The sequence below is a fragment of the Panicum virgatum genome, chromosome 8K (genome assembly GCF_016808335.1).
Source record: "Panicum virgatum strain AP13 chromosome 8K, P.virgatum_v5, whole genome shotgun sequence".
Taxonomy (NCBI): Eukaryota; Viridiplantae; Streptophyta; class Magnoliopsida; order Poales; family Poaceae; genus Panicum; species Panicum virgatum.
The window spans coordinates 21969338-21989485 of NC_053143.1; the positions used below are offsets into that span (position 1 = coordinate 21969338).

General features: G+C 42.8%; 1 protein-coding gene across 2 annotated transcripts; it reads left to right on the forward strand.

The window, feature by feature from the left end:
- Nucleotides 1–17915: 17915 nt before the first annotated feature.
- On the forward strand, nt 17916–20148 carry LOC120644200 (receptor kinase-like protein Xa21). 2 transcript variants are annotated; one of them, XM_039920762.1, is made up of 3 exons: nt 17916–18055; nt 18287–18553; nt 18724–20148. In XM_039920762.1, exon 3 carries the CDS (start codon nt 18763–18765, stop codon nt 19861–19863), a length of 1101 nt encoding a protein of 366 aa, XP_039776696.1. In that variant the 5' UTR covers nt 17916–18055; nt 18287–18553; nt 18724–18762; the 3' UTR covers nt 19864–20148. The 2 variants fall into 2 exon arrangements, with proteins under 2 accessions (XP_039776696.1, XP_039776697.1); XM_039920763.1 differs by having other exon boundaries at nt 17928–18553.

Consider the following 20148-nt stretch of genomic DNA (forward strand, 5'->3'; position numbering starts at 1 on the left):
CATTGAACAGTGCTGCCAACCATTTACTGTTCTTTGCAGGGGCATAAGCATGTGCATGGTGCTTGTTTGTTGAGTGGCCGTTCTGTTCTGGCAATGCCATGGTTTGAGAACACAGTAATTGATCTCCTCTCTGATCTTGCAGAAAAATAGTTGGCGGTTACTGGTGGTACGTCGGAGCTTTTTACCCGAGAGTTTTATCTTTAATTTCTTCTCTTGTCTAGAGGAAAACTCCAGATAAATTTTCTTTGGCCCATGTATTTGGCCCACGTCCATATTTGTGTAACCTTAACACATTGGCCCACTAGCCATTTTCTATTTTGCCCCAACTGAAGCCATGTTCTCTGAAACCCTTCGTTTCCTTGAATCAACCTGAATTTCAGGATATTGGTATACCAAGCATCTGTGTTCAGAGAGCGGGTAGATATTGGCTGTACTCTTCGCATAGCTGATGAAATCGATAACCACAAATAAATTAAGCACTACTCGTAGTTTTGTTTGATACAGTGCAAGAAGCCAAGAATGGTGGTTGTTTACAAATTACAATGCTTCAACGAAACCAGCCAGTTTTGTAGTCCCGTGTTCATGAATAGGCCATTTGCGTGATGTGCGTGAATACAGCAATAGGGAAAGTGACAAAATAAAAATAAATGTTAAAATATTTATCAGTCCCGGCATTTTTTGAAACTACTAATTAAGTGGTATTACCAGATATCTTAAAAAGACAATATCAGCATGAAGTATTCACATCAGTCTATTCAGTTGAGTGATGCTGCATGTGCATATGGTGCTGCTTGTTTGTTGTTTTTTTAAGCAACAGGAGGGGCTCCGGTCCCCTACTGATCATATATTATATTATAAATAAGAAAACGAGAAAGAGAGTGGCAAAATGAGTTCCTTCTCGAAAACTTATATGCAATGCAATTAGGCAATGAGGGCTGTATCCCATGAAAAATGAGATTATTTCTCGTCCTCCAGATTGTCCAGCACATCAGGATAATAATGCTCATGAGGATAAAAGTATGAGTCTGTGTCCTGACACTTTCAATAACTTCAAATATCGTTTACAAATCCTCTATTTGTATTGAAACAGACCCCAGTAGGAGATGGCTAGAGGGCATCGAAAGAAAAGGTGCTTCAAAGTTTCTTCACTGTCTAAACCAGCGCCAGATGCGCGCGGCCATCCGGGTCGACGTCGGGCGGCGGCATCGCCGAGTGGGCGAACGTCCGCGCGGTAGCGACCGCGTCCGCCCTGCACTTCATCGACGGGGCTTTCTTCCCAGACGACGTCCCGCCATCAAGTTGGAGGGCCTCAACCGCAGCTTCGCCGAGTGCAGGGCCTCTGTCGCAGAGACGCCGAGTCCAGGTCAGCCCTGGCCGCGCGGACCGGCGAGCAGGGCGGGTGCGGACCAGCAAGCAGGGGCAACCTCCACTGGCGGTGCGGACGTGACCTCCTCCACGCGTAGCTTCCTTGTCTGACTGGCTGGGGCTGACGACCGGCACTGCGCGCGTGCAAGCACCATAGACAACCAGTAGGTACCCAGTCTCTTTTTCAATCTTGAATTCCTCAGTTTCTCTATTCTGCATTCGTTCTTTATTTAGGGGGAAAATATCAGTTACTTTAGGACTGTAATATGTGGATTCTCAAAAGCTAATGAAATCTGCAAATGATCCCGTATTACTGTACCACGAGATCTTCAGCCAACAAATAAATTAGTGTTCTACGAGGTTTTCAGCCAACAAATAAAATCGCGTATCCGGTAAGCTTGTGTTCTTTACATTGGTTTAGGCTTTGCATCAGAAACTGAAGATGCAGACTTTTTTGTTCGTGCCTAATTGGTACATGTGACATGTTCAATAAAATGACTGAACTAGATTGCTTTACCTCCTACTTGCTGGTTAGCTAATGCCCTGAAGATTGAAATCAGTTGACTATAGTTTTGATTCCAGTATCAAACTAATTCATCCATTATGCTCCACCTATCTGTCCAATGAATCATGTTTGTTCGCATGCCTACAATTTACTATTGATATGAGAAAGAAACACACAATATGGTTGAATTCTACTACTTCAAATTCCTTTCTCTTATATGATCAGTTTGGGCTTCTACTTCGATCTTCCATTTGGTAGTTGCTATGTCATTATTGCTTAAAAAAATATATGCCATTAACATTCAGATATGATCAGTTTTGGGTTTGATTGAAAATTAACCTTGACAAGGAAGTATATATATTTATCATGGCCAGGAACCCCTTCATGGAGATGATTATTTTGTATGCGGTTAGCTTCATCATTTAATTAATTCTTTACTTGGTCCTTTTCAGAGGCTGCACCAATATGGAAAGAGTCCCTGAAGCAGTGATTTTATCTGCTATCCATGGTGTGGTTTCCCCTTGTGATTGATTGTTGGTAAGGATGCAATCACTACCCTCAACTCATACTAATGTAATTTTTATTGTGATTTTGATCACCTTTCTTTTATTGGGCTAATACTAATGTGATACTTCTTCTGGTGGGTTGAACCTCCATGACCAATCCAATTCTGCAGTCCATATATCTCTCATATGAAAATTCACTCGAAACATGTTACAAGAATTTGGCTCTTTGCACTGTTTAAATTTATTACAACATTACCATATATATTCACAAAAAAGTCCATTAATTCCCTCACAAAATTGTTGACATTGAGCAATAGAAAAAAAGAACCAACTTGAAAATATTGTGTTTTATCATAACATATTACTTTTCTAAATGTTCCCAATATTTCTAATGTGGCCGTGATGAAATATTCTGATCTTAATGTGAGATCAAATAGTTGTAATATATACTTGTCAGTATTACTACTGGAGATCCAATGGTAAATTACCATTAATGTGAACTATTAATTTTTCATGGAATAAAGCCACAACTCAATAGTAGGTGTAAATGTATTAGCCTGCAACTAAATTTGTGCCTTTCTACCTTTGTGGATTAATTTTAATCTCTGTTATGATATAATTAGGTAAAGTATTTCACATTTCTTTTAGTTCTGTCAAATTTTGTTGTCAGATATATACTAACTTCTCCCTAAGCACATTCTCTTTCCAAATGCTTGCGCTTCTTACTATGTTGAGTTTTAAATGTTGAACAGATGTAGGGTTAGCAACTTAGCATTTATTTAGAGTGCAGATTAGTATACATGGAAATTTCAGAAATTGAATTGGAATCATGTCTTGATGACAAAAAAAAAAAGCTATCGTGTCACCGGGCTCAACTACCTTTTCTTGCTGTCCACCGGCAGAATGTTGCAATTATCATAAACACTGCTCAATACCTCTGAAACAAATCTTTCTTACTGTAATTTTATTATATTCACATGTCCTAAAACTTTAGTTTTCCCATTTTGTTTTAGAACATAGCTGCAGGAATTCACTTATTCCGGTAAATCCTTATGATACAGATTGATACTAGCTCTTAATCTTTCTTGATCTTTACAGGTGGTCTAGACACCGAGGAATTGGACATTATGAATACTACCTTCCATGTGAGACATGGTTTCAGACTACCTGCAATCAAAATCCCAGTACCTATATATTGCAATGGCCAGTGATGGCAGCGGAAGAACAGGTGGTGATGCTATTTTTTGAAGCTAAATTGGGGCATGCCATTTGATAGAAAAATGGATCTGCAGCCTTCCTATAAGGGGCAATTCGTTAGCTTCTCATGCTTGCTTGAGATATATATGGTAATAACGGGTACTCTAATTTTTGATTTGTTCGTTGATTATTACCTTGACTGAAATGTCTCCGTTCCTTGTCGTCGTCATCATGGATATAAGGTGCGGTTCTGCTGCCACTTATGGTATGTCTTCTATTTTGAATCATTTCGGCTACCTTTCCATAAGGCCTCTGATGTCCACCGGAAAAGCTGAACCTTTTGCAAATTTTCAATGCTCGATATAAAGCTTCAATCATGTTTTCCTAAACAATGAGTGTAGCTAAAGTTAATGATTTTCTCTCATTTGTTTAACAATTAGAACGGTACAGATATCTCCTAGGTTTCATAAATGTTTTACTTTCAGTGTAGAAGACCAGAGCTGCTGAAAATCATGGACCTGAGTACTTTAGATTTTTTTTTCTTGCAATATTTCTTCAACGCGATATAAGGATAGGCACGGAGCTCCAATGGGTTAATTGATCCAGATTGCTCCACCTGATCCACGCAACTAAGAAGAGTGATGATTCAATCCAATTTGCTGACGTATCTTTTGGTCCACAGATATTCTGTTGTATACGTTACCGTGATGAACATGTTTATCAAGCTAATCTTTCTACGATCATTTTTTTCTTTGCTTCTTTGTATGACCATATTTTCCATTTGCTTCACATGATGATTGAAGATCATGATTTATATGGCACTACACATTCATATTAATGAATAGCATGTACGTTAACTTAACTTTCTCCCTTTAATTTAAACTATGTACCTACATATATTTTGCTGTTATTTATTTATTTTTGACATTGTCATGTAAAATTGATGTTTGTCAGCTTGGGCATTTCAAGGGAGTTAAACATTAGCTCGATTTTTTTCTTCCTGCAGCAATGCATGCTCATGTTCTGAAGATTAAAATTCTACAGTGAAATATATGTATGAGTACGTAGCCAAGCAGCTCAAATCTTTTAGGATTATAAAAACTAAAGAATGTTTGGAGGAGTCCATTTAGTTTATATAGAGTGATTGCTACAATATTGATAAACAAGGTTAATTTATTTAGTAGTCGTTTCTTGTAATAAAATTATTTTTTAGATACATTTTTCTATGGCACGCACATCTCCACTATCTGTATAATTATCTTTCGAATTATCTACATGTGCTTCTTACTATCTTATACTTTCATTTATCTATTTTCATAATTATATGTTTTTGCTTATTTCGAATATTTTGTCTTTTTATGCCACACCTGAGATCTCGTTGCCTGTTTTCATCATATATAGTTTCTTAAAAATTCTTGTTGCAACTAAAATTTAGTGTGGTTATTTTTTTACAACATTGTTTCTTAAACATGTGTGTCTTGTACGAACACTCTACTAGTAAGAAAGAGTAGAAATAAAAAACAAGTGCAAAGGAAATATGCAAACCGAATTGGCCTAGCTCCTGTTGGCCTGCTCCGTGTGCTCCTGCTGGTTGGGCCATGTGCCTAGCTCCTTCACGATGCAGGCCGCCGGCCTCGACCTGCTGGCTTGCGCCTTTTTTCATTTTTATATTTAAAAAAAATTAAAATTTCAAAAATATATGGCCGTTCCACAAAAATGGGTCCCTGTCGCCCCTTGCCTGGGCGACAGGCCATTTTTGTAAAAAAAAAATTACGATTCGGTCCTCTGTCAGCGCGGCGCCCCCCCCCCCCAACGGGCGACAGGGGGCCTGTGGCCCCCCCTCGGGCGACAGGGTCCCCCCTCTATATAAGCCCCGCACCACCATTCCCTCCTCATTTGAGCCCAAAAATTCCACCAAAAATCTAGAAAAAAAAGAGATGAACTTCCACCAAAAATCCTGAAAAAAAGAGAGGGGTGAGGAGAAGGGAATCGGCGAAACCCTGCCGAATTACGCACTTGTGATCAGCAGGTAATTATATTTGAATCCATTGATATTGTATAGCAATTTAATATAATTAGTGGTATAGTAGAACAATTTAAGTACGAGTTCAAGGCTAGAATTAATTTTTGGATAGTGAAATATAGAATTGTAAATTTATAAAGACAGTACATTATTGATATTACAGCATAAGTCAATGGCTGCCTCCAATTCAGGAGGATTTTCATGGACCGAAGAAAAATCTAGTATAATACTTGATATCATGATACATCTTTTAATCAGTAAGAAGTTGGATCCATTAGCGGATGGTATGATAGAGATGGTGTTGTCCAAAATAGTAGAATTTAATGATTTCACAATGTTTCGAGGTATTACAACGCAAGATGTAAAGGGACACCTGTCAGAACGTCGGAATATATACATGAGAGTATGTGAACTAGCGAATCATCCTAATGTCATTGGATTCTTACAAAGTTCTTGTAAGATATGGATGCGGCCAGAGGTGTATGAGATGCACATTAAGGTAACTCTCATTCAGTTCTAATTTCGTCCGTCATTTGGAATCTATATTTATAAAATAGTAAAATTGTTTTTTAATTATATGTTAGGATTACCCCGAGGACACGGAGTTGATTAATAAGTCGATACCAAATTTTCGTAAATTGGTATGTATCTTCGGTGGACTTATGCCGCAAACTAGGCGAAGGAGGTGGAGAAGATCTTCGAGTGATAGTACTTGGCCTCCACAAGAACAGATGACCGGAGGTTCGTCAAGTCATGCTGCAGCACCTCGAGCACCAAGTTGTGTTAACTGGGATGACGACATGGATGACTTCATGGCCCCCAAACCATGGCCTCCAACACATGATGTTCCTCCCCCTGTACATGAACCTAGATCCAGAAAAGAGAGAAAGAGAAAGGGAAGAGGTTCGTCAAGTCATGCTGCAGCACCTCAAGTACCAACTTGTGTTAACTGGGATGACGACATGGATGACTTTATGCCTCCCAAACCATGGCCTCCAACACATGATGTTCGTCCCCCTGTACATGAACCTAGATCCAGAAAAGTGAGAAAGGGAAAGGCAAGAGGTTCGTCGAGCCATACTACACCACCTGCACCACCACCATCTGTCAACTGGGATGACGATCTAGATGATTTCATGCCATGATCTATAATATATGATGTTCATCGGTTTAAGATGTATTCGCATTTAGTATTGTTAATGTTGTATTATGCTTGTATGTATGTCTCGTACCTAACTTGCATTCACTGGACATGTACATAATGTCGAGTTTGAATCGTAGTTAGTTCTAATAAAGCATCGAAGTATAAACATACCATCTATCGTATGTAATGGAAAATACGAGAGTGATTAGAGGCGAATGTTGAAGTGTACAAATAAGCGGTCCACAGCTATCTCATTACAAATAAACATCAGAGATACAAACATCGGATATATCTAACCACCCCTAGGGCGTCGGACCCTCTTAGCCCTCTGCTGGGCACGGACATGGCCCTCGGAGTAGGTGTGACGATCCGGAGACCTCACCTGTCGCTCAGGACGCGAAAGGGGCTGCGGTGTATGCTGCTGAGAGATCCCAAGTGGTGCTCCGCCTAGCTGTGAATACCCCAAGACATCGGGGTCACCGTGCGCGCCAGGTGAGTCTGGAGTCAAGCTGTCGAGTTCGTCTAAGGTGACGCCCTCTATATCTGGAACGATCGTACTCAAAACAAACCCTGTGTAACATATAAACGTAAACCAACATATGTTGCGTGGTAAATTAGTGAGTGTATTGAGAGAGTGTTTTGTACCTGGTCAAAAGGAGGAAGAAGGTCCGGCGCCCGCATCAGGGTAGAATCCTACGCATAAAATACGGATGTTAGCGTACGCTCGTGTCTTTCGTCATGACATGTAGAAACCGAAATACGAAACATAAACTAACCTGTGTGGGCCGGTATCTGTGGCCCCGGTACCATCCCTGGATACGGTCCGCCAACTGGTGGTGCCCCTCTAAACATTCCAGTATGGCCGAATGCAGTAGCTGGATTGTATCATGTTTGTGATATTAGTAAATATGTAGCAACACTTGATCTAATTTTAAAGAGATATCTACGTTACCTGCAGTTGTGTAGTACTGAGACGTCGGCCGGTGCACGGTCGCCGGACACGAGAATGATGACGATGCCTGGGACGCCCCGTGGCTGTCTTCATACTAATCACGGCTTGCCAAGTTGTGCAGTACTGAACGCAACTGGTCACGCTGCCTCGACCATGCCTCTGTCTGCTCAAACTAGGTCATTGGGGATCCGGCACGTACCCTCGTCAGGTAAGTCGAGTAGTCTGTCTCCATCATGTTGCAGAGGCGAAACTGCATCCATTGAGTAAAGGAACAGTTAGTAACACATGAATTATCTTATGAATATTAATATATCTATGCAAATATGATCAAAAGACTCACCGCGCCAGCTAGTGCCTCCACGTGGTGCCGGACATAGCCATCCCGAGGCCTCGCCTGATGTGCCTACGGGTGAGTGTCAACATAAACCAGACGAGCCCGAGTCCGGGTAAGTACCAGGTGAGGTAAGCCCTAAAGGAGCTATCTGTGTGTGGTCCTGTTGGATGGACCAAGTGCTCGTCTGCCTGTTCCCATTGGTCCACCCACGGCTGCATCTTGGTGAGCTAATCAACAGAGCACGGCAAGCCACTCCTTGACAACCTACAAAAGTGGACCACGAAGAATCGTTAGACTCGACACGAATGTATGAGCCAAGTTCATTCATAATTACCTGTGGTCCTGGCGACTGACACGCTCCAACACGGTGGGCACCGGAAACTCCTGGCGCTGCCCGAACTGTCTCTTGACTCTCCAGGGGCAATATGCCTCAACCGCGATGTCGTAAACCAGGACGGCTGTAGTAAGCCACAGGATCGCATTCGCGGAGCAGTGCGAAGTGCCAGATTCAGAGAGTTCCCATAGTGGGCATGTCGTCCTCCTCGTCGCCGTACATGGCCTCGTGGTAAGGCTCGTGGCTGACGATGGGCCGACCAATGGCTAGCCTCTCGTACGACCAAAGTTGCAGCATTAGTGGGCACCCGCCAGGATAGCGTTCCCATGTGTCTTCCTACAGCAGTCGCAGAGTCCGCGGTAAGTAGCTGCAAGTACTGCCTCACCCCAGCTGTAGGGCGGTACGTCCTCGTCCCCATCCGCAATCTCCCGTGCATACGGAAGGAGGATCCTATCGACCGAGTTGCCATGAGTGTTGTTGAACATGATGTAACCAAACAACCAAAGAAGGTACGCCTCCAGCGATCTGGTCACACTGTACTCGTCGGCATCTGCAGGCAATAGGGTAGGAAGCATAAACAATTAAGATTAATGGTTTCAACTGACAATGCAACATGTGAATTGTAATAATTAAACTTAAATATGCAATGAATACGTACTGTAAATTGTAGGAACCAGGTCTTCGAAGGACCTGCTGCTCACGGGTGTGGGTTGATCGGACCTGCTTCTTCCACGCGGTCAACCAGGGCAAAACGGGCCTCCATGTCATCCTTCCACGAGGCCGCCACCACACGCGTACCTACAGCCTCCCTGACGATAGGGAGGCCGAGGAGGTAGGCCACGTCCTGCAGCGTAGGAGTCATCTCCCCACATGGGAGGTGGAACGTGTGTGTCTCCGGCCTCCATCTGTCAATGAGCGCCGTCAGGAGGGATCGGTCGAGCTGAACAAGCCCACCCTCGACAAGACGGCCTAGAGTCAGTAGACCGGACTCACGTAACCTGCAATAAACAAAATTGTCAAAACAAAGGAATACCGACGAATATATAAGTGATAAACAATAATATTTCATTACATACCTGTCAACCCAATCGTGGTGTATAGAGATCGCCTCCCCAGGTGGACGAGGACGTAGCATCTCTAGGGCTCGGTGCTCAACTGCTGCAAAGAAAGACCTGTGACTCGAGTCGATAACTGGGTCTAGCAAGGAGTCCATCTCCATACCTACATTCAAAAATATATGAGAACACATAGGTACATATATGTTCCATACAAACTGGACGCACGATATTTATACATTTCACAAAGGTTCGATACAAACTGGAGGCACGATTACTACATATTACAGATAGGTTCGATACAAACTCCACGCACGATTAGTATACATTACAGATATGTTCCATACAAATTGGACGCACGATTACTACACATTACAGATAGGTTCTATATATTACAGATAGGTTCGATACAAACTCCACGCATGATTACTATATAGGTACAAACTGCACACTGGTGGATCATGACATCGAGTGCCTTCCACGAGCAATTCTCGCCGATGGTCGTCTGAACATAGGAGGTGCTCCATCTCTGGGATTTCCGGAAGGACCGACGTCAGCAGCATCGTGAAGTGCATTCTGAGGACACTTCTTGTAGTTGTGACCCAATGCTCCACATTGGCTGCAACGCTTTTGTGCCTTGCTTGCTTCGGACTCGTCCATACCATTCCGAACACGACGTGTCTGACGGGGCCTTTGCCTTTCTTAGTGGCAGGATCAGGAATAAACATCTTATCCTCATTATCCTGAATGAAAGGTCCTACTATTCCAATCCCGTATACCTCATGCCCCCAGGTGGATACAGCTGCTTCCTTGCTGAAGTATGGTGAAACAAATACTCATGGCTGCAACCCAGACTCTGCACATGCCACAATGAGATGCGAGCATGGCAAATGCAATAACTTAGGCTTCATGCAGGAGCAGAAGGCTTTGCCATCTACTGTAATCAAACTCTATCACCCTATCTCTACGGATACCACGACCAGTTCTATCCTTGCATAGAACCTCAAATCTATGCTCCCTTGTACCTGTAGATATGACGCGGTGTAGTTTGGCCTTTTCTATCTTCTGTTGCATATATTGTGTCACTCTTGAGCAAAACTGAATTTGGGGGTTGCTGATGTTTATGCTTGCAGCCATGTAACGCTCTCTGAAATACTTCATGCACCCATACATGATGAACTCAACAATTCCCACAAGAGGAAAGGCACGACAACGCCGCATAACCATATTGAAACACTCTGCATGGTTCGTTGTCTGAATATCATACCGTATTCCGTTAGTATCATAAAGGTATGACCATTTCTCCTTAGGTGCACCTCAAATTCAGTGTGAAAATGGCTTCTCAATTGAATTCGTAGCCTTTGCAGCCTGACTCGTGCTGGTTCCTGATGCCCTTAACTTCACTTGCTCTGTAGTCAACTGATCAAGCATCTGCCATAAAGCATTGAATTTTCTCTGTTGATTTTAGATGCACAACCTCTTAAACATGTTCTTAAGATCCTTGTTCTTGAAGTGGTCATAGAAGTTTGCACCCATATGCCTAATGCACCACCTATTGTGGACATCGGGCCATAATGGAGGCGTTGTCGCAGTTCCGCGTTGCAATTTCATTATTGATTGTAGCAGACCTGCATGCCTATCACTAATAAGGCACACATCTGGACGTGCAGCACCAACGTGAATCTTCACTCGTTCAAGGAACCAATACCAACTGTCTAAGTTCTCATTCTCAACAAATGCAAATGCGAGCGGAACTATTTGGTTGTTGCAATCTACCCCGATTGTGGTGAGTATCTGACCTTTATACCTTCCAGTCAGAAATGTGCCATCAATGCAGATCACCGGAAAACAACACTGAAATGCCCTAACACAGGCACCTAGGCAAAAGAAGGCTCGTTGCAGAATGCTTTGCCCCCTAGTCACTGGCTGGTACGAGGTATGTGTCATAAAAGCTTCCAGGATTTCTAGCAGCAACCTGGGATAACATAAGAGGTAGGTTATCATATGATGCCTCATATGTGCCGAACCGCATCTCGAACACCTTTTGTTTAGCCCGCCATGCCTTCAAATAACTAATGGTATACTGGTAAGTCTGCTCAATGTGTCGAACAATTATTTTTGGCTCATAATATAGGTTGTCCATAATCAACCCATATATTTGCTTTGCAACAAACTCGCATGATATATTGTGATGCGAGGGCTGAATTTCTAACAGCAAACAAGTGTGCTCTATCACAATGGAACATTTCTAGTTCGACTTCCATTTTCCCTTTAATGCATGTACTCGCCATGGACATCCATCATTCACACACTTCACCTCATATTCTTTACTGCCAGACTTCATGACTCTAAATTCTCGCTTCAATGATATTGCCCATAGTCTCACAGCATCTTTTACGGCTTCAATGTTTGGATATGTTGCACCTTGCACTACCTCATTCCCTCTGTACTCCCACTCCTGATTTCGTACGTCTCCTCGACACGATTGCCAAAACCATGCTCCTTCCACTCTTTTGACAATGAGTACCGCTCGTAATCAGATGAGCCCTCATATTTTTCCATCTCCATTGTGGCTTGGTCTTCTGCCTCCATCTCGTCCACGATGTTATGTATCCTCTCTCCCTCATCAGCAAGGCCCTGTGGTCCGATGTTTTGGTTCTCTATCTCTTCTGACTCATCTTGCTCAACATAGTTGGTCTCTCTTCGAATACTCGGAGTTGCTTGATCTGCACCATGTCGGATTTCATTTTGTGTCTTTACCCGAGTTTGAACAAGAATGGCCAAAGGCCACCCACGCTCTAGAGCTGCTTGCATGTACTTCTGCCAGTCTTCAGTGCTGTGTATCATCATCAATTCCCATAAATCACTTTCTACTTCCCAATTAACAAGAGAATGGACGGTCATCACATGTGTCTCCGGATCAACACGGAACCCACGCTGCAGCCACTCATATATGGAACCAAAACTCCTCTCCAGAGGTTTATCTATGGCGCTAGATGTGCACTTAAAGGCAGAAATGTCTACTCCATTTGGCCCATACAAAACATTGTAGTCACCAAAACATACTTAAAACTACATCTTGCTCGACATATCTGTATATCACAGAATACTTATCGAGTTATACTCTTTACTTCACTACCTTATTCAATAATCCGTAAAAACTAAGTATGGATTTCAACTATAACATTTAAGTATTCGTAACTACGTGATGACACTCAAATTCTATACTGCATATGCGAAATTCTATTCTAAATCGTAATTAATTTATAAACACGTCTCTAATAGTACTGCAATTGTAACAATAAACGCGTAATCTTAATTTCCTAAACTAATAATAAACACGTATCCTTAAACTCCTACTTAAATTGATTCTACTATAGCACTAATTAAATTTAATTACTCTACAATATCAATGGAAAAATACATAAGTTAAATATAATTATCTACAGATCACAAGTGCGCAATCCGGCAGGGCTTCGCCGCTTCCCTTTTCCTCACCCCTCTTTTTTTTTTCTGGATTTTTGGTGGAATTTTTGGGCTCAAATGAGGAGGGAATGGGGGTGGGGGGCTTATATAGAGAGGGGGACCCTGTCGCCCGAGGGGGGGCGTTGGGGGGGCTGACCGCCCCCCCCCCCCCCCCCCCCCCCCCCCGCTGAGCCCCTGCGCCGCGCTGACCGAGGACCGGATCGTAATTTTTTTTACAAAAAAGGCCTGTCGCCCAGGCAGGGGCCCATTTTTTATATTTCTTGGAACGGCCATATATTTTTAAAATTTTAATTTTTTAAAATATAAAAATGAAAAAAATGCCTGGCTTGCTGCTTGGATGCCCCGCGGTGGGCTGCGCCCTGGGGTGGGCCGCTCGTCCCGCCTGGGCCTGCGCACGCCCTCTTGGGCCACTCGCTCGCGGGGCCGCACGCCCCTCCGAGCCGGAAATTCTATATATCTTCCGGAAGATTTTTTCTTCCCCACCTTCCAGTGTTTGAAATTCGTGCAAATTTTCTCATCTATTAGATTTCTTCAATCCTAATCTTTTTCCTCCTCCACCTCCTTCCTCCTTCCTCATGCATCGCCGCCCCGCCCGCCGCTACGCGCTGCCGCGCCGCGCCTGCTGCTGCGCCGCACCTCCTCCTGCTGCTGCTGTGCCGCCGCTGCTGCTAGTGCGCTGCTGCTGCTAGGGCTGCATGCTGCTGCTATGCTACTGCTGTGCTGAGCGCTGCTGCTGCGCCACCACTGCTGCTGCGCCACGTGCCGCCGCATTTGCTCCCGTCGGCACAGGAGAAGAAGATGGATTGGAAAAAAATGTTGATTCAGATTTTGGTTTGTTGAATTTATATTTTTGGGATGTTGAAATAGTCTATAGAAAATATTGAATCTACTATTTTGAAATGTTAAATTATTTTTTTTAAATATTAAAACTAATTTGGGTCTAATGAGTTTTATACATACATAGTTTATATATTTTCCACAAGTTATATAGGAGCCCCCCTCCGAGCTGCTCGCTCGCTCGAGCAACTGCCACCGCTGTTGCAGCTCAGCGCCGCCGCGTGAGCCGCGCCCTGCGGACGCCGAACGCCGCCGTGCGCCGACCTCCGCGCCCTGCTTGCTCCACCTCGGGTCGCGCGCCTGTATCCTCGGCTCGAAAGAACCTGCGTGCACGAACAGAAGAAAAGAACAAAATGGAGATTTCAAACGCAAATTACTGTCTCGAAACTTTATGGATTAGAACGAAACTGGAATCGTAGATTTATGTCTACGAGGTCTAACAGATCCAAAAAGAAGTTTGCAAAAAGATTGAACATAACTCGTGAATTTAAATTATATAAAAAATATTTCAAAAATGGCGAAAAAAAATTCTTGGGCACGATTAACCTCAAATCAAAAGTCCAGATGGCACGAGAAGGGAATGACCTCTTTCCCATAAATTAGTAGCACAAATCTCTCAAATATCCATCTCAAACCCCTATCCCTAGGTGGAGAAGCGGAGGAGAAAAAAAGAGGAACGGGAGAGACAAGAGGGGGCGTCGTCCTGTTCTTGGCGTGCCAAAAATGGATGTTTCCCATCCTCTTCTCTTTATCCTCTAATTTCTCTACTAGAAAGACTAAATTACCCTTACTCTATTGATTACAATACACGGCCATGCAGGGGTAAATTCGTCCATCTTTTTTGTAAGCCACGGGCGGACACACTGGCTTTATAACTTCATTTCGCCTCGATGCAAGCTTCGCAATGCCACCACATGCCCTCCGCCCGAACCTTGACAGCGTCAATCCCCCCTCCCCCCCACCGAGTTTGGAGGCCCAAACCAGTCAAACCTGTCTCCTCCGATTTTGAGGCCAAACCGGTCAAACCATCTCGCACGACGTGACTGACTCCTCGGGTTTCAGGCAAAACCGGTCAAACCGCTAATGTCGATGTGTGTCCGACCTCCCGCCGAGCCTTGACGCCTTCGAGTCGTTCGCGCGCGCCCGTCGCACGGGCCGCCTATTTGACTCACCATCGTCCTCGCCGACTTGGCTGACGCCGTCTTCATCACCATGTACTCTTGCTCTTCCGTGCACTATGTGGACCGCCCATGACTCCGCTCGGCCTCCTCCGGTCCCTCGGTTAAGCCTACTCGCATTCATCCTTTACCGTCTTGATCCCTTGGCACGAACCTTTCGCTTCGCCAAGCCTACTCGCGTTCATCCTTCACCACGGTTCTTCAGTATGAATCTTTCGTTTGACCTTTCATCTCGCGCCGTCGAACTCCATGACGCATCCTACGCCTACACATCAGGAGCTAAGAGATATATCAAATACATACAACATTGTCAATCACTTATCATCTAAGAGTGACCACCATTGGTCCTCACAACTCCTCAGAAGCTGGCTCAGATACGCTCAAGCCCATACCTTTGTTTCTAACAAATGTAATATTTGCCTGAACATTGTGAGCCTCAGATTTGTCGCAAGAGCCAGTTGGTAATTGAGGCTGTAAATCTGAAAATATGGTACCCGCATCAGATGACTTAGGCTGCGATGAAAGAAGTTGCCCATCCGAATGAAACAGACAGGGTGAGCCCAGTTCAACTTTGTTTTGTGATGTCTTATGTCATATCAATGCCTGAAATTCAGCCAATCACCAAAAAGTTCAATCAAGCAAGCGTACAGGCTCTCAGACATGGAAAACATCACCTGATGATTTTTATAAAATAAATTGTGATGGATCCTTCCTACCAGGAATGTATAAAGGCAGTTGTGGTTTTGTAATTCGAGATCATCTTGGACATGTGGCTGCTGCAGGTGTTGGACCTGCTGCATATCAGAATGCCCAACATGCCGAAGCCTTGGCATGCTTAAAGGCTTTGGAGCAGGCTGCACCACTAGAAGTACAATGGCCCCGTTTGGTTTGTGTTATGCTAGAAATTGTAGCAATTTTGACTATTCATAAGAGGTATTAAATAAAGGCAGTTTGCAAAACTAACTCTACAACCTCTGCGCTAGGAACCATGAAGAATCTAATGAGATCTTTGACCGCGTGATTAGAGGATGGTTACTGTAGCATTACTGTAGTCAATCATTGATTAATTACCGTCATTAGATTCGTCGCGAAAAATTACATCCATCTCTAAAAAATTTTGCAAATAAACTTCATTTAGTACTTCATGCATGTAAAAAAAAATTTATGCTAGGAACTAGCACATAGAAACCTTGGTCGGCCAATGCAACTTATGATTCTCGAAACCGATGCTATCAATGTGGTCAATGCTTTAGGTGGCTCGTACTTTGATAGACCATCCCTTGTAATTTTGTAGCTCATACACTCCCAACCATGGACTTAAATTGTGAAAGTGATTTGGCTGGGTGATGTACCTGAACATATGGTTAATGAAAGCATTATTTACCTAAAAAATAGAGATTTTTTTTGGGGGGGGGGGGGGGGGTGGGAGAGGGTGGGGATGAACACGGGAGCCTGGACCCACGTTGCCTTCCTTTTTCCCTCCCTTCTATAAGTACGGAGGATATGTACTAACAGAATTGACGGTAGTGTCAACTTTGGAACAAAACTTATAATTAGTGTCAAACGGGAAATTTCGAATTTTTGTGCATCAAGGAAGGTACCAATAATTTTAGTAGTGTTAAATAGGAAATTTTCTCATCTCTTCACTAATTCCTCTAATCTGCCAAGAAATCTCTAGGACACCCTATATTTTAGGATGGAGGGAGTATATCTATCATCATTTACTCTAGCTGCTATTTATGCACATTAGTGGGACCCTCAGCATTAATAATTTATTTTAATTAGCATGATGAGAAGATTCGACTGTTAGCATCCAAAATCCACAAAGATCCAAATGAATAAGTCCAAAAATCCATAGATAATCCAAATCCATTCCCATCTCTAAGTCCACTCATCATGGTTGGATTTTCATCTTTGGCGGCTATTTTGACATGGTTGTCAACATTTCCACTTTCTTAATTTGTGGAAATTTGGATCAATACGCAGACGCCTTCCTTGACTTGTCTTATGGATGGTTGCAATCTAGAATGGTTGATGATGAAAACAGTTGACTCTACAAAATTGTTCTTTGGAAGGGCAGAAAAATGACTTGGAGTGGGAGTTGCAACGTATAGCTATTCGGAAATTGGCATGCATATAGATGAATATCTGGAGTATGCATGACTGTACGCATCTTGCAGTTTTTTTTTGAGAAACACAGTACAGACGCAGACGCTCACAAACATGCACGCACACTCATCCCTATGAATACACATACGCAATCCTACCCCTATGAGCACCTTCGAGAGACTGAGCCGGCAAATCCTCTTGCAGTTAGTTAACTTAAGGGTTTGCTTGGTTGGATGCCAAAATGTGGGCATGCCAATTTTTTTTACCAAAACCTTGGCAAGTTTAGAATAGTTTTTGGCAAAGTGGGCTGTTTTTTTGGCTTCAACCAAATGGGTGCCAAAATTTATAGGCTTACCCATATTTTGGCATGCCAATATTTTGGCATGCCAATATTTTGGAGGCAAACAAACCAGCCTCTGAAAGCATTAAAGTACTACTCCCTCCTCAAATATAAGGTATTTTAGTTTGTCCTAACTCAAATTGTTCTAAGTTTGACCAAATCTATAGAAAAAAGTAATAATATTTTAAACATCAAATGAGAATAATTAGATCCATTATGAAATATATTTTCATAATTTACATATTTAATATTTTAGACGTTACTATTGTTCTCTATAAATTTGATCAAATGTAGACTGCTGTAACTTAGAACAAAGCAAATTGTCTTACATTTTAGGATGGAGGAGTATTGTAGAAGCTTCTTAACTGATGGTATATGCTGCATAGTAGCGTGAGAAGCCAGGGTTGATACCACTTTGATTTTACGATAATTTTATGGCATGCAATCACTTTCTTGGAAAAATATTGCAGTGGCAGCTTGTGAACCAAGATAAGTTAGTTCCACTATTATTGGATATCGTTTTCATCAAAATGGTCATAGTGTTACAAGTCTCTCTCACTCTCCACAGCTGCGATGCAAACATATTCTTTTTATGTGTAGTTATAAGATGACCCGCCATTGCTGTTCCAACTGCACTACTCTATTCTCTCTAATGGTACAGGGCTAAGAAGCAGCGGATAATAGCTCAAGGTGCATAAATTCCTTTTTACTATTAAGTTACAAACAGTACTTATCCCGGTTCTAGATTGTTGATCTTCTTTTGAGGGTTGCAAGTCTTTTCAAGAACAAAGAGCGTTGGATTACCAAGATCTTTTTACTCGTCGTGCTTATTAGTTTTACAAATTAAGATTTGTGATAGGCATTAAGCATTTTTGCTCTAATAAGAGAGCCAAATAAGAGCTCTGTTCTTCTTTCCCTTAGATAAGAAGAGCAAGTTTTTCATGGTGTCGACTCAGCCTTCATCTCCCATCCTTCCATGACTGGATTTCGCGGTCGCATCCCCTCTGGTTTTTTACCTTGAGCATCAATGAGGAGGGCGAGGGAGTCCCGATTTCGTAAAGGTCTATTCTGCCAGCCCTCTGGTCTGATTCCAGAGGTTGCTGTCCCTCTCCGGCAGTCGGACCCGATGCCAGATCGTGCTTCAAAGGGGTAGTTCAAGAAAACAGAAGACGGATGCACCAGTAGATACAGCTACATCTATATTAAGCTTGCGATGTTTACTAATGGCAGTAAATTATGGGCACAAACGTGCCAAAATTAATTGGGTGAAACATGTGACTTATTGCGATCTCTTTGTCCCAATTATTTAAATACTTATCCAAATTGATCCTCTGTTTCTTTATCTGTGTGGATATAATCAGGATCTAATTTCAACGAGCTAAGCAAGCCAACCTACGATGCTTACTTCTATTGGAGTACTGCTCCTCTTGGTGCTCATGGGGTGTCATCATACACATGTTGCCATGTGTTCCTTCAACGGCAACTTCACAGATCAGCTGTCACTACTGGAGTTCAAGAAGGGCATCAGTGATCCAAAACAAGCCTTGATGTCTTGGAATGATAGGACCCACTTTTGCAGCTGGGAAGGTGTCCTTTGTAGTGTTAAGCACCCAGATCGTGTAACTTCTCTGAATCTCACACGTCGAGGTTTGGTGGGGGAAATTTCTCCTTCTCTTGGGAACCTAACATTCCTGAAAGTTTTACTGCTCAACTTGAATTCATTCTCTGGAGAGATCCCTCCATCCCTTGGCCAACTTCATCGCCTCCAAATACTCAAGTTGGATTATAACACGCTGCAGGGAGTGATACCCAGTCTTGCAAACTGTTCAAACCTCAAGGAGCTGTGGCTGAGGAATAATCAACTGACTGGACCGATTCCTATAGATATACCGCATGCACTTGAAAAGCTGGTACTTTCACTTAATAATCTTACAGGCACCATCCCTACCTCTCTTGCAAATATCACAACCCTTAGTGTACTTGATGTTGCATTCAATAGTATTGAGGGTAACATACCAAATGAGTTCGCGAAGTTATCAGCACTACAATTCTTGTTCATGGGTCGCAATAAGTTGTCAGGTTACTGTTTTCCACAACCCATTCTGAATCTTTGTGTCCTAGTTGGATTTAGCGTTGCCTATAATGATTTAAGCGGAGATGTACCGTCCTATATTGGCAACTCTCTGCCCAATCTTGAGATTTTCGAATTGGACAACAACTTCTTTCATGGGCATATCCCATCTTCATTAACTAATGCTTCCAAGCTGACCCTTATCGATGTATCAAGTAATAGGTTCGCAGGGGTGGTGCCTAGATCCATTGGTAAACTTTCTAGGCTATATTCTTTAAATCTTGATTCAAATAAACTCCTAACAAGAAATATGCAAGACTGGGAGTTTATGGATAGCTTAGCCAATTGCACAGAGCTACAGGAGTTCACAATTACAGAGAATCATCTGGAAGGCAATGTGCCATATTTCAATAGGCAACCTTTCTAGACAACTCCAGATTCTATACATGGCGGACAATCACCTATCTGGTGTTTTTCCTTCTGGCTTAGCAAATCTTCGCAACCTGATCAATGTGGGATTGAGCATGAATAGATTTGTAGGTGTACTTCCTGAATGGATTGGAACTCTCACAAATGTCCAAGTAGTATTACCACTACTAGAAAACACGCCAAAGGTCCACCCCAAAAGTACCGGTATGAAGATAAACCGGTACATATACTAGATGGAACCTATGGATGAGCCTTAGATACCGGTTGATAACACCAACCGATA

Bases quoted from the DNA above. Each gene is read 5' to 3' on its own strand.
- LOC120644200 (XM_039920762.1), top strand. From the start codon at position 18,763: ATGCTTACTTCTATTGGAGTACTGCTCCTCTTGGTGCTCATGGGGTGT.